Raw genomic sequence first — 16,169 nt, 5'->3', positions numbered from 1 at the left:
TTCATTCCCTGTCTTTCATTATTGTACACGTCTTCCAAAGATTCTAAGTTTTCAATAGGTTCTGATTCTACATTATTACATTTATCTTCAATATCGAATTCTAACTTTTTTTATCAAATCCTGGATTTGATCATTCTGTTTCTGAATAAAGTCCTTGGACAATTGATTTACATGGAGGTTTAATGAGTTAGTTACTTCATTCTTTAATTCTAATTTCAAATACTCTACTTTATAATTTAAAATCATCAAATTGAGTCTTTAAAGTCCCCATGGTTTTGCATAGACTACCAAATTCTTTGCTTTGCGGTTCTACTTTTGCATTAAACAAATTTAATTGAGAATTTACTAAGCCTAGTTCTTTACTTAAAGAAGCATTTTGAGCAGTTGAAGCTGTACTCTGGGCATCTAATTTAGCCTTTTGAGCTTTTAAAGTTTCATTTAACTGTAAATGCTGGGCTTTTAGTTTGGCATTTAAAGTCGTACTTAGTTCCCTTCTTAAAGAAGTATTTTGTGCAGTTAGTTCCTTTCTTAACCCGCTGAATCTGCACTTTGGGCTTTGATTAAATTTACTAATTCTGATCAGTTTGGCACTTCCTTACTCACTTTCATAGCCATGGCTGGTTCTGAAGCTTCCCCAATTCTCAGTGTATTATCCATATTCCTGTCAATTTTCTATCTAGTAATCATTTAACGAATTAACTCTAAGTATAATAACTAAGCCAATAAAAGTCACTCTACTTTTTGTATCACTTCTTGCTAAGGTACTAAAGTTCTATTTTGCGCTCACCTGGCCTAGAATTCTCACAACATAGGTAAGCGGATGAGACGGCAAGTCAGCACCGGTGAACAGCAAGACGGCAGCGTCAGACAATGGTGTTGACGTTGGCGTTGGTAGGCAGCTGTGGAGGCCGGTTAGCACCAGTGAACCACAACTGGTGCCGGTTGCATCAGATGTTGTTTCCATGTCGGCATCACTGTGCTGTGTGTGAGAACTGTATGTTCCCCCCACTGGATCTTCTTAGCTGAATTACTCTCATCATATCTCTTCTTAGTCTAATATGTCGAGGTCTTCTTTCCATTCTCTTAACATTATTACTTCTTTTCATCTTCCCTTTTATTGCAGCCACAAAATTTTCCATTTTGGTTTTTTGGACTTAATCCAATTACACAAAACAGTTCTCTTGTCTTGCTATATATGGTTGCTATGGCAACACAACATATCGTCTTCTTCGATATCTTCTGAAAATTCTCGTTTTTTCGCCACGCTCTAACACTTTTTAAACGATAGAATGTGTGGAGTAAATATACAAACATTATGTTTTCACAAATTAAAAAAGTATTGGAGTATGCAGAATAACATTCTCACATTTCACAAGTAAATATCTCCATATTCTCGTATTTCACTCGTAATTCAAGCTTTAGAAACGTATTAAATTAGCATTCATAAGCGAGCTGGTTTAAGAAGCACTCGTAATTAATAAACATGTCTTGCTTCTAGCAAGTACAACACATGAATTACAATTCCTCACATCCAACTTAGCCTCACCATCCTTCACCAGGTCCCTTCCTCAGAACACCAAACTTTCAGCAGAAGAAGGAATAGCCATACAATACCTCAAAACTAATCCTGATTTAATCATCCAACCTGCAGACAAAGGACCCACCAAGTTGCTATGAATCACAGCCACTACCCAGCAGAAAGCCTCAACCATTTATCTGACTACTCCAACTATAAACCCTGCCAGAGTGATCCCATCCCAGAAGTCCAACACAACCTACTATCCCTGCTTAATGGCTTAGGTCCTTCCAGAACCTCTCCCCTTTATCGATTTCCCCACTCACCCCTATGACATCCATCATCCAAATGCTCCACCAATCCACAACCCCATAAATCCTGGATGTCCCATTGTGGCTATCTATTACACCCCGACTGGGAGAATTTCAGCCCTCATTGCCCATCTCCAACCAACAGCCTGTAATGTAGCCTCCCAAGTCGAACATACCAACCGCTTCCTTCACCAACTATCCCTCGTCCCCACCCTTTTACCTCCTGGATCTGCACTCATCACTGTTGACACCACCTTCCTACACACCAACATCCCTCACATGCCCATGGTCTTAACATTATTGAACACTACCCTTCCCAATATCCTTCAGATTCCAAAACTCACTGCCTCGTTCTTCGTACACCTTACTGACTTTATCCTAACCCAACAACAACTTTTCGTTTGGCAGGAAGATATACAAAAGAATCACAGCCATTGGCGCCCACATGGCACCCTACAATGCCAAACTGTTTATGGGCCATCAAAGGAGACTTTCCGAGCCTTCCAAAATGTCAAACACCTAGCCTGATTCAGGTTGTTGATGATATCTTCAAGACCTGGGCTCAGGGCCAAGACACACTATTTTAATTCCTGCACAATCTCAATAGCTTCTCTCCCTTCTGTTTCACCTGGTCCTCCTCAACCCAGTGTCCCACCATCTTAGACGTTGACCACCTCCTCTCTAATGCCTACATCTGCATCTCTGTCCACATTAAACTCAAAAGCTACCAACAGTACATACATTTTGCCAGCTGTCATCCCTTTCACACCAAAATGTCCCTCCCACATAGCCTGCCCACCCAGGGACAGCATATCTGCAGTGACAAGAACTCCCTTACCCAGTATGCTGAGGATCTCACCAAGACCTTCAAAGAGAGGCACTATCCTCCAGACCCAGTCCACAAACAGATCTCCCATGCCATTCCCCCCCCCCCCCCCCCCCACACACACACACACACACCCCCACACACACCCACACCCACACCCACAATCATCCCACCACCCCCAACAACCAGCCACAAAGCACAAAGCAGTGCCCCCTTCATCACTCATTACCACCCCAGACAGGAGTAATTGAGCCACATCCTCCACCAGGACTTCGACTACCTATCATTGTACTCTGAAATGAAGAACATTATGCCCGATATTGTTCCTAACCTCCCTAAAGTGGTGTTCCATTGACCACCCAACTTCCTAGTCCATCCCTATGCCACTCCCGATAGCTATCCCTTGCCACAACGATCGTGTCTCCGTGGAAGAACCAAGTGCAAGACCTGCCGGTTCCACCTTCCCAGAACTTCCTATTCCAGTACTGTCACAGGTTTATCCAACCACATCAGCGACCGGGTCACACGTGAAAGCAGCCTTTGATATACCAGCTGTGCTGCAATTGCTGCACAGTTATTTTATACAGGTACGACAACTACTAAGCAGCAGCTGTCCAACACGATTAATAGCTACCGAAGAACTGTGACCAAGAGCAAAGTAGACCACCTTGTAGCACAACATGTAACTGAATGTAACATGCTTCATGTCACTACCCAAGCCACCTGGATCCCCCTCTTCACCACCAGATTTTCTGAACTGCGCAGATGGAAGTTATCCTTACAACACATCAACACATTGTCCTCTCCAATTATTATCCCAGCCTCAACCTATAGTAACATTTTGTCTCCTCACTCTTCACCCAATAGTTTCCACCCTATCTGTCCTATCACCTCCTCCCCATTCTCATCTCCCACCCTCTTTGTTTGTCTCCCTCTGCCAATACAGCCAACCATATTTACCCACTCCTCTCCTTTTTCACCATTTTTCCCCCTTCCATGCCCTACAACCTCCTGATGCTGTGCCTGTTGTCATTCTAGTCTCTGCATACTCCTCCAGACAGCGCTCGCCTCTTCCTCCACCTGTACACTGCTATTCCTTCCTCTTCTCCTTCCCTGCCCCCTCCAGATTGCTGCTTCCATCACACATGATAGTTGCATCATGGGCCAAGCTGCTGGAGTTGGTAGTCATGTGTGAGTGAGGTATGTTTGCTTATGTGAGTGAATGGTGCATGTTTCTCTTTTCCCAGTGAAGGCTGAGGTTGGAAGCTTATGTGTAAGTGTCTTAATTGTGCCTGTCTGCAACTTAGCGTATAATCTTTGCAGCAAGTAGTAATCTGTCATTTCTTGAATTTTTGTTTTTAAGCAATGGGGAATATTAAACATGAAGCATCACTGATATATGCAATATTGAATTGAAATTTGAGGGTTAAGCAAGGTAAGGAACAGGTGATTATATTGTGTTTTAATTTTGTGTTGTAGTATGTGTCATTGTGGCAGTTTGTGGATATGTGGCTGAGCAGTTGCATCATGTAAAGGTTAAAGGTGGAGATGTGCTCAGCTGTAATTGATCTTTTAGAACCAGGTGAGGATTTTGAGCTGAATGTCAGTTTAACTCAAGTGCTTCTAACAGGCTTAGTTTTCTTCCTTTGTTGGCTATATGTACTACTTGTGCGTGGGCTTGGTATCTGTGTCCCCTGTTCAGCATGTGTTCAGCAAAGATGGAGAAACAGTTTGTTGCAGTCGTTGCAAGAGATTCTGTTAACACTGCTGTTACTTAAAAAATCTGTTCTGTCCTTGCTATTGAAAAGGATATGAGCTGGTTAATTTGTTGGATAGCTTTCCTAAATAAGAGACAGTACAGTGTTCAGTTTAATAGTTTCTCAGCCAATGTCAAGACTTCACAAAATTTAGCATTATAATCATTTAACCGGTAACATCAAGTAGTTAAATTACTTATTATGCTCAACATTTTCCATTGTGAAAAATGTAATTTCAATGTTAAGAAACAAGTCTGATGCACAAAACTCTATGCAAGTGGACTGTATCTTGCTTATAAGGCTTGACTATCTAATAACTAGTGTACCTTCCAGGCACTAGTCAGTTGTTTCCTGAAGATGGTAAAATAAGTTGAAAACTAGTTTGAAATAAACAAAAATAACATACTTAAATATGGAACTGTTCTACCAAGAAGTAACCTAAGAATCCATAAATAAAATTACTCTTTACTTTAGCAATATATTTCCCAAAATAGCTCAACTTGCAGATAGCATTGCTGAGTCCTGTAATCGGTTTAAAAATATTAGTTACTTGTAACTCACAGAGGAGTCTTTATCTGATGAGTACCTACATTTCCATCCCACAGCTACTATCTGCCAGTAAGAAGACATCAGTTTTCTTTAGGCTTTCCTTCCGCACCTCAGATAATGCTCTATGCACTGTGCTATTGGATATTTTCTGAAGTTTTTGTATTTCTCTATCTTTTGCCCATAGTCTTCAAAGTGATGAAGCAGTTAGAGACATCTAAGAGTGAAACTGTCAGACTTTTACAAGGGCCTTAATACTTTACTGTCTGGGAAGGCTTCACTACAATTCAGTTAAATGACTTAGCAGCAAACTACAGCTAGCAACTGTGGGAACTTCCAATGCAACTATCAAATTACCTTAAAATCTGAAAATAATTTGCTCTGTTGGCATTATTGTGAAATGAGATAACAACCAGCATATCACCAGAGATTTTTAAATCAGTTTCAAGTACAGCCTACTGGAAAATTACACTGATGTTTTTCCACATTTATTTCCATTCACAATTAAGCTGCAGCATTTACCACACTTATCAAATGTGCTTTAGTTCATAAAAGAATAATTATTTCATGATGAAAATTAATTTCAAAAGACCCTTTTGCTGCCTATATTGTTAAAATATGGCTAGCAGGTGTTGTGAGATATGAAGTTGGAAACCCGAAATATTCGAATGATGTCCTGCTATTTTCTCATGCTACACACACACACACACACACACACACACACACACACACACACACACACAAACACAAAAGTTATCAAGGTTCTTGTTAGTAGTTGCATAAATCAAAAAATAACACAACAACAAAATTTAATCTATAGCTTAGGTAGGAAAGATTTTTGTATTCCAAATAGTAAACATCAACAATCATCTACCTTTCACATTTACAATAATTAAGTTTATGTCTTAGAAAATAAATCCATACAGTGTGGGCTCCACTACAGACAAGATTGTTTACCATAACATACTGACTCAGGCTACGTAATTAACCGAATTACAGGAGTATCAACACAGAAAGTCCTTTCAGTTTTATGTACTAAAAGCTTCCATTTAATGTGGATGGTTTGGCATACTGGCTAAACCAAAAATTAAAGTCAAGCCGTAGTCGTAATTGGGCTAAATGAGCACCACAAGGATGAGACCTCAATGTGGAGAACAGCTGCAACAAGACTGACATCGAGTGATGAAATTCCTGTTGCATCTTTGAGATATTTGTTTCATCAAAGGGGTTGTTCTGCTGCTCAGCACAAAATGACTTACTAAGATCAAGAAGTGTAGAAATAGTCTTGTGAACAGGATTGTCTTCAAAGCCCCTGGTCCGATAGCTAACACTTTGAGTATTATCATCCACCTGAAACAGGATGACACAGTAGTATAAAAAAAATTCAGTTTTACTATTGTCAGTATATGGTAGGCAAAATGATCTCATTTTATAAACACCAGAGGTTGCACTGATTTTGCTAACTTAGAATTAAAATAAAAGGAACAATTTACTCTGAAGGAACTGTCACAGCGTAATATAAATGGTATAAAGGACTGGAGTTATGTAACCAAAATGCTGTAGAAAAGCCTCTCAGCTGGTGATGTGGAGTTTGGACATCTTTTGGGCTCATAAAACCAGATAAAATTTCTGTCACTTGCAGTAGCACACAACTGACAATGTCTGTGTTATCTCAGGAATTTTCCCTTGTGTGAGACTGCTTGTACAAGATTGCATGTCAATTTAAAGTTCTAGATTTGCATATTTTACTGTACGCATCACTACTTCTGTGTAATCTTTCACTGACTGCATCAACACCAATTTCTGTTCCAATATATTGTGAAATTTTGAACATCTGCGAGTGCTGCAATAAAATAGTACGCTTGAACTCAACTGTGTTCTTAAAATTTTTGAGGACTGTAGACCTATCCTCATTCAAAACAATCTTTCTTTAATTTCATTCCACAATTACTTGAGAAATAGGTTAGCTTCAGAATTTTCAGATGCTTACAAAGCTGTATTTTCAGAAGTATTTTAGTTTGTAGCAAATCAGCATTTGTCATTGACAGTTCAGCCAAAGTAAACATCAGCCCTGAATTTCATTGTATATAAACACAAATAAATGAGCATTTTTGAGAATTTTTGGAAGCTACCAATGCCCTTTGCATAATCTACAAGCAATTTGTAACAAATCGGCATTTGTGATTTAGTTACTGTGACAGATTTTCTATCATATTGTGTTACATCTAGCTTTTCCTTAGAGAGGAATAGCTCTATATATTATCTGCATTATCATAAATTAACTCCTTTTTTGAGTTTTCTAACAATTATAATTAAAATCAAAACGTTTTTGGAAACTAGTAATTTTTACCATAGGTTTTTGTGTTGTCTCAATAGAAATTTCATTCTGTGTATCTGCTTCAATTCTTATAGGGAATTAGCAACTTTTTAGCTCAGCACATTACAAGACAACCAGCATATTTAATTTAAAGTTATATGTTCACTGCCTTGTATTACATAGCACCTGCCAAAATGCAGGCCCACTGTGAATGCTGTTCTCAAGCATGGGATGAGCTGGTTGACATTCATAAGCAGCTGGAAATTGCCCTGACTACTGTCAAACAATTGTCAGCTGCTGTGAATCGATGTCTTGGAAAAGCTCCCGAGAGTCGTATACCTGTGATACCTGCACCAAAGGTACCTCAAGTACTATACTCTCATATGGATACTGTCTCCTCTGAAGGATCTATCATTACCTGTCCACTATACTGCAAGTGGTGTGTCAAAGGTAGATCTAGGCATCCTGTACAAGGAGGACAAAGGATGCTGCACCTATGCCCCTTGCCAAAAATTGAGCTGCTGTCTTTCACTGAAACTGAGCCACTATTACTCACTTCACTTTTTTGGGAAAACCTATTTTGCCCAGTGTCAGGAGGAGGCAGTTCAAACATATGGCGAATGATGGTACCACTTAGAAAACTGGCAACAAGGGACGGGAAAGAACACCAGGTGCACTCAGTGTGTATGTCTGGGGGCCTCATTCAACAAGTTGAAGAGGGTATTCTGGCAGCCACTAAGGGAACAGGTGCAACCAACTGCAGACTGTGGTTCACATTGGAACAAATGATGCTTGTTGTCTGGACTCCGAGGTAATTCTTAGACCATTCCAGCGACTGGCAGAGAATGTTGGGAAGACCAGCCTTGCACGTGGAACTTCAACAAAGCTCACAATTTGCAGCATTGTCCCCAGAATTGATTGTGACCCTTTTGTTCTGAGGTGAATGGAAGGACTGAACCAGATACTTTGAAGGTTCTGTGACAAGCTAAGCTGCGACTCCCTGGAATTGGTGCCATGGTGTTGAGAACTGTAGGTTCATCCCTAAATATATCAGGTGTGCAGTACACATCAGAGGCTGCTGCTAAGGTAGCTGACTGTGTGTGGGGTAAACATACAGGTTTTTTTACATTATCCAATACAGATAATGATAGCTGTAGGAAACCCAAAAGTATTGGTGTAAGATTGAAAGAAATTACTCCCACAGATGAGAGTATGAAAATTCTAATGGTAAACTGCTGAAGCATTCACAACAAACTCCCAGAGTTTGAAGTGCTCCTGGAAAGCAGTGAAGCTCAATTATTACTAGGCACAAAAAGCTCGTTGAACCTTGAAAGTGAGAGCGAGATTTTTGGGGAAAATGTAAGTGTATATGAAAGTACACACACATGGGAAATGGAGGTGCTGTATTTGTCACAGCAGATAAGGAACTCAAATCCACTGAGATACAAATTCAAGTTGTATGCGAGACTGTTTGGGCAAAACTCCGTATCAGGGATGGGCATAAAATGATAACTGGATCCTTCTATCGCTCACCAGACTCACCTTGTGGTGTAACTAAAAACTTGAGAGAAAACCTCAGTTCACTTGTACATAAGTCTCCCAACCATACTGTAATCATCGGCAGAGACTTTAATCATCGAACAATGAAATGGGAAAATTACAGCTTTGTTGGTGATGGGCATGATGAGACATCCTGTGAGAAATTACTAAATACCTTCTCTGATAACTACCTAGAACAGATACTTAAGAACTCAACTCGTGATGGAAATATATTGGATCTGATAGCAACAAATTGACCCGACATCTTTGAGGATGTCCACATCGAAACTGGTATCACTGACAATGATGCAGTTGTTGCAACAATGATTACCAAAGTAGGAACAACAACTAAAACAAACAGAAAGATACATTTGTTCAGTAAACTAGATAAAAAATTAGTAGTGTCATATCTCAATGATGAACCTGAAACTTTTAGCACAGGTCAGAAGCATGTAGAGGAACTCTGGCTCAAGTTTAAAAGAGTAGCTGACCCAGTGGAACCGATCATAATGGGAGGGGACCTCCATGGTATACAGTCACTGTAAAGAAAGTTCTAAAGGAACAGATTACTGTATAATAGATGTAAAACAAAGTGTAGAGCTATAGACAGAAAGATGCTGACTGAAACCCGTTTGGCTGTCAAGAGAGTGATGCGTGATGCCTTCAATCACTACTGAAGTAGAATAATGTCAGATGATATATCATAAAATCCAAAGACATTCTGATTGTATGTAAAGGCTTTTAATGGCACCAAAGTTAGGGTAAAGTCTCTAGTGAATGAGACAATAATTGAAATTGAGGGTAGCAAAGCTAAAGCTGAAATGCTTAACTCCATTTTCCAATCTTCCTTTACAAAGAAAAATGCAGGAGAACTGCCCCAATTTAATCCTCATACCTCTGAAAAGATGAATGAAGTATTAGTGTCAGTGGTGTTGAGAAACAGCTGTCAGATTCCATACTGAATTTGTGGCTGTTAGTCCCTCTTCTAACTATAATCTATCGTAGATCCCTTGAACAAACAAGCATGCTCAGTTCTTGGAAAAAGGCACAGGTCACATGCATCTACAAAAAGGATAGCAGAGGTAATCCAAAAAACACTGATTTGTTGTAGAATCTTAGAACATATTATGAGCTCAAACATAATTAGGTATCATGAACAGAATGACCTCCTCAATGGCAACCAGCATGGATTTTGAAAACATCAATCATGCGAAACCCAACTCGCACTTTTCTCACATAACATACTGAAAGCTTTGGATCAAGGCAACCAGGTAGAGGCACTGTTTCTTGATTTGACTCCGTACCATGCCTACACACTTACTGTCAAAAGTATGATAATATGGTGTATAAAGTGAAATTTGTGGCTGGGCTGAGGACTTTTGCTAGACAGGACACAGCATGTAATCTCGGATGGAGAGTCACTGTCAGATGTAGAAGTAACTTTGGGTGTGCTCCAGGAAAGAGTGTTGGGACCCCTACTGTTCATGTGGTATATTAATTACCTTGCAGACAATATTAATAGTAAAATCCAGCTTTTTGTAGACGATTTATTTATAATGAAGTACTATCCGAGAGAAGCTGCAAAAATATTCATTCAAATCTTGATAAGATTTCAGCATGATGCAGGGATTGGCAACTTGCTCTAAATGTTCACAAATGTAACGTTTTGTACTTCACAAAACAAAACAAAAACATGTTATTCTATGGCTACAATATCAATGATCAAACAATGGAAAATCCATGGAATGTAACAATATTATGAAAAGGAAAGTTACGACTCACCATATAGTGGAGATGCTGAATTGCAGATAAGGCACAACAAAAAGACTGACACAAATAAAGCTTTCAGCCATTAAGACCTTTGTCAACATTATATGTAGGCACGCGCACAAACTGAAACCACACTGCATGCCTGAGGCATGGCCACAAGCTTTATTTGTGACAGTCCTTTTGTTGTGCCTATCTGTGACTCAGCATTTCCACTATATAGCGAGTGGCAACTTTCCTTTTCATAATATTATTATAATATCAATGAGTCACTGCTGGAATTGGCCAACGCATACAAATAGGTGGGTGTAACACTTTGTAGGGATATGAAATGAAATGATCACATGGATTCAGTTGTGGGAAAAGCAGGTGGCAGACTTTTGTTTATTGGTACTGGGGAAATGCAATCAATCTACAAAGGATACTGCTTAAAAGTCACTTGTGCGACCAGTTCTCAAGTGTATGGGACCCGTTCCAGATAGGACTGACAGAGGGTATTGAATGTACACGGAGAAGGACAACACGAATGGTCAAAGGTTTGTTTAATCCATGCGCGAGTGTCACAGAGATACTGAAGGAGCTGAACTGAAAGACTCTTGAAGATAGACGTAAACTATCCTGAGAAAGTCTATTAACAAAGTTTCAAGAACCAGATTATTCTAAGGGATCATGAGAATAAGATTAGAATAATTACTGTGTGCACAGAGTCATTTGAACGATCGTTCCTCCCACACTCTATATGTAAATAGAGCAGGACGAAGCCCTAATAACTGGTACAATGTACCCTCCGCCATGCACCTCATGATGGTTTGGAGAGTACATTTGTAGACGCAGAAGAATTTTTCCTTCACCATGGAATCTTTACCACTTCTGTTTCTTTGAAATTATGCTAATGTGCAGTTTACAATGAGACAATATTACATGCAATATGACACATTGCAATGAAAGTCATACGATGTGATGCTTAACAGCATGAAATCATGTTTCCATTGGGATGATAGGAAATGTGAAAAACTAAAACAGAAATGTGTTCGTGCTGTCGTATTGCTTGTCATATGGTGAGTCACATCGCATTATCATATCAGTTTCAATCATGAGGCCTTTTGAAGAGGATGTTATTGTGTGTCATTATTATTTGAAGCTTAAAAAAAACTGAAAAAGGAAAGGAAGTATTGGGTGCACCCATACACTGCTATGAATATCAAACTTAGTTCAGCTGAGGTTTCTTTGAGCTTTCCCAACATGAGCATAAATTCCATAAATTGCACAGAATGAATTGAGACATTTTCCACTTTTTGGATAAACTAGTATCAGTTACTCTGGACACTCACTAATTTTTGACTTGCTACTTCTCCTGCTGAGAAGCTACTCACTGCAATAAGGTGCGATGTTAAAAATGCCACTTTGAAAAGTTTATTTTTACAACAAGTATGGTACTTTATTCAATGTGGTACATGCCTCAAAAATGGTTACAAATTGATAAAACTATGTTAGTATTTCTATAACTTCTCAGTTTACAAAGCAGCATGTGATTCAACTTGAGCAGTATTCAGAAGACACATTGCTGGATATGAAAATGTCAAATCAGTTACATTGATTTCACAAAGGCAGGTCTCCAGGTTGTCAAGAAAAATCCAGCATGTATGTTTTAAGCGAAATACAATGAAATTACTTCACTTTAATCTAAAAAAAGATTAAAAGGTGCAAACATGTACTGAGATAATAGAATTCTAAAAACTCTTTCTAGAAAAAGAAGAGCGCCCTTCTTCAGGTGCTTGACAGACTTCAAGCATATGTGCTAGACATTGTAATCCTTTAAGGAGGTAAAATGGCCACAAAATTTTGAAAGATCCCTCACCTTTTCTCTTACTATGGAAAAAAATTGCATAACATTCTGTATGTTTTTATTAATTGAAATTCTTACGTAGATAAGGGATACTGCCTTAAGGAAACACAGTCACTGTCTTGTAATTTGTTTTTTGTTGTTACCTATTTCAGCCTTAGGTTACACAAATGGTATCATTACTGGTTTCAACTTATAACCTAATAATCATCAGTTGCTTTCAATGCATCACATAGTAACTTGATAACTGAACAGGCCTAATCTATTGAATGAACAGGTACAGTGTGTGCACACATGTGTTCATGTGTACATAAGCTGTTTAGGTTCTACCACTGGCCACAATGGGAATACAGTAAACTGCATGCATCACATCATCCTAATATGCTCAAAGGTTACATGCTAATGACAACACACACAGCTCTTTCCTAAGACTTACAGCAACAGGTTAAGGTTAAGTGGGTCAAGTCACTTACATAATACTGAAACAAATGATTCTTACAATTGGTGAACACAGTTACCACTACAGTATAACATTCCATTGTATTACCGTACTTTACTAATAATAACCTAACCTTAACACTTTCACATTTGTTACCTTCTATGAAAGCTTTTTCATTTTAAGAACATTCATTGTTTAATATGATAGATCATAGGACAAGTACATACTTCTCCAAGTATTTTAATTGCACTGGACAAGCATTGGTTTATGAAACTGGCCAACATATAGTGCAATTTATTTGGTACTACAGATCTATTATCTAACTGATGTAGTGCATCTGCTAAAATAGGATGACTTTATTATTACTGGACAGACAATACTGACCTATATCCCTATCTTATACTTGACTGCTTAATAACTGAACTATTTTCTGAAACCAGTAAAGAAATAAATAAGTCTGTATGAATGTGGCTGTGGTGGAACATTTTAACTTAGTGTTCTGAATATAACAGACACAGTCAAGAAACAATGGAAAAATGTTGAAGCAACAAAACAACAATAAAAAATAAATATTGCCATCACTGATATTATTTTGATATAGCTTTGCAAAATCAAATATAAAAAGGAGAGGTAAGGTACAATTCCTAAAAATGCTGTAATCATTATGAGTTTTATTGTCTATCGCAAGTGATTTAATATTAAAATTAATAATCATATTACTTACTGGGCTCATCAAAAGAAATGTCTGACTCAAAATATTTGCCTGAAAAATTGTATGTGCTTTCTGAATCTGTTCAAAATCCTTAGTTGAGCTTATAGCTGTCTGAAGGATTGTATACTGGCTTTCAAGTACATCCACTTGGAGATAATATTGCAGGTTATCTACTACAAACATCAGATTGTTGCGTAGCTGCCACAGAGCCGTCTTGGATTTATAATTCCTGTAATAAAAAAGAAATTATGTATTTGTACAACAATCAAAAAGCTCACTGAATCAAAGTGCAAGTAAAAAGAGTGCATTACATGTTCTCGAAATCAACAAATATGCCACTTTTAAATTAAAGTAAAAGATTCACAGAAAAACTGAGCCAGTTATACTGCAAACCAAAAAACTGTAAATCAACCGGTACAAGTAGCATCAGTGAAAGCAGATAAGGCCAAATTGTACTTCATTAATGGAAACATCACTACAAATTTTATCTTCTCAAAACCCTTTCCTTTATGTACAGTCAGCTACAGAACATCTGGTTTCTAAAGAAAGCATTTGTGTTCGCCTTTTGTGTAGGTTTATCACAAAATAACAACACAAGTGGATATAACTATGTCATCATTTAAGGAAACACAAAAAGAAAATCAAGAAATAAAGTTCTTGTCCCATACCTCTGAAACGGGCAGAAGACAACAAAACCTGACGTACATCCCACCATGAGACAGAAAACATGAAGGAAGTCCTCTGTCACCAAATAAAACGTAGGATTATAATACGGAACAGTAATATGAGTAGTTCAAAAGCAACAGACAATTGTAGCTCTTCTTGAAAACTTAAGTAAAAAAAGCTGGCTAGAAGTAATGTACAACTGTGGTGTTGTATCACACTTATTGAAATATTCTGGTCTATTACAATGCGAGCCAGATGAATTTCTTGTTGAAACTTAATACTTCGTCCCCTTCTGCAGATGACATCTTCAAGGGGGTTGTTGCTTTTTCAGAGGTTCAAAGCACTCTCTCACCTGCTACCAACTGAAGTAAAATTCCATTTCCACATACTCTCATACAGAGGTGTGACATGTTTTGAATATTTGTACAGAACTGACCACTGTCCGTTGCTGGCAGCAGCTGCTGCTGTTGCTATCACACCATAGTGGAAGGTGAAATGTAACCACTGTTCGTGACCACTAATTCGATAATCAATGTTTCTTGATGTTTGACATTGAGATACGTATCTATTCACTGCAGTTTATCTCCGCCTGAAAGAAATCTTGGACTGTTCGCAATGTCCGGATTGACTCATCAAGTTAATCAAATCAAAATGATATGGTCAAAATGGAAATGTACTTAATAACTTGCTTATTTACACCTAACAGTTGACACTGAACTCAAACTAAACTGTCTCAAAAGTAATTCTCATCAGCCACTGCTACTGTTGCTTACACAGCTTTTAACAATCAAACTGAGAATACATTTATCATTTTAAACAGCATTTCAAAGTTTACAATTACAATTTGATTAGCTTTTTAAAACAGGTTACAAAATTTAGACTTTAATTGTGCTGTAATCTTTCCAGAGTAAGAAACATGCCAAAATGTTACTGATATCACCACAAAATTATGTGAAATAGCTTTCTACAATAATGTTTGATTAATGAATCTCAACTTTTTAAATAAAGGTTTACTTTTGATAGTAACACGAATACTGTACTTTTACATTTAGCTGAAAAAGAATTACACTCAGGTTACTGCATACAAATGTTGTAAGTGTAGTTTTTAACATGTGTTTACATTTCTTGCACATATTTTCATATAGTAGTTACATTTCATCACATTTTTATTATATTTCATCATAATGATATTACTAACGTACTGTACAGTGGGAGCCGTTACTGAATGGATGTAATATTACAAAAATTTAATTTTTTATATTTAATTGATGTTCGCCAGCACCTTCTGCCTGGCAGCTAGTTTCAGCTTGTAAGTCACGTTGCATTATACCAACATAACCACTTCGTAGCTCACATGTTGAACCATCAGCAGCTAAACTCATGTGTTGCTGACGAGGTAACGTGACCGAGCATCCACAATTTGGCTGTTCAATAGGGAGTTTTGGAGGTGGTCACGTGGGGGTGGAGCTGCAGTCAGCCGCCGGGACTGGACATGCCATCCGTTCTCTTCTGCTGGCAGCTTGCGACCCACTTAGACACTCTCCTCTCCTGCTCTAGGCTTGCCATCAACCACTTTTTACTGAAATAAACCATCATGTCTATCAAAAAATGTTTAACTTCATCACCTCAACAGGTCCCTACTTTTTCCCCTTCCTTGCCAATCCTGTCAGAAGTGGAATCGCTCACCTTTAGGCCCATCTTATCGACCTAGCTGAAATTCACCATGCTGTACCCAATGAAGCTGCCAGTAGTACTTCGGACTTGACACCCCAGGTGCAACGTGCAATAACAAGAGCATGCATTCATGGTTCGGCACACAGCCTTCTGCCATTTCGGCGTATCTCTCCTAACAGCTGAGGCAGTGAACGACAGGCTGCTTGCATGGCGAGGCACCTCGCTTCCCCATCTAGCCAGCCGCCGCCGCTGCCGT

General features: G+C 38.5%; 1 protein-coding gene across 2 annotated transcripts in view; it reads right to left on the bottom strand.

Annotated features, from left to right (window-relative positions):
* Positions 1–5,748: 5,748 nt before the first annotated feature.
* The window catches only part of LOC126267157 (gamma-tubulin complex component 4), a 150,407-nt gene continuing 139,986 nt past the window's right edge, over positions 5,749–16,169 (bottom strand). For both annotated transcript variants that reach the window (XM_049972100.1, XM_049972103.1), the window contains exons 11-12: positions 13,586–13,802; positions 5,749–6,306 (exon numbers count right to left, since the gene is read on the bottom strand). In XM_049972100.1, coding sequence (XP_049828057.1) covers positions 5,992–6,306; positions 13,586–13,802 — 532 coding nt within the window. In that variant the 3' untranslated portion in view covers positions 5,749–5,991. The remainder of the gene's footprint in view (positions 6,307–13,585; positions 13,803–16,169) is intronic.

This window comes from Schistocerca gregaria, chromosome 4 (assembly GCF_023897955.1).
Source record: "Schistocerca gregaria isolate iqSchGreg1 chromosome 4, iqSchGreg1.2, whole genome shotgun sequence".
In the NCBI taxonomy this organism is placed as follows: Eukaryota; Metazoa; Arthropoda; class Insecta; order Orthoptera; family Acrididae; genus Schistocerca; species Schistocerca gregaria.
The sequence above is the reverse complement of the archived record's forward strand: the minus strand, read 5'-3'. Positions and strand labels throughout refer to the sequence as shown.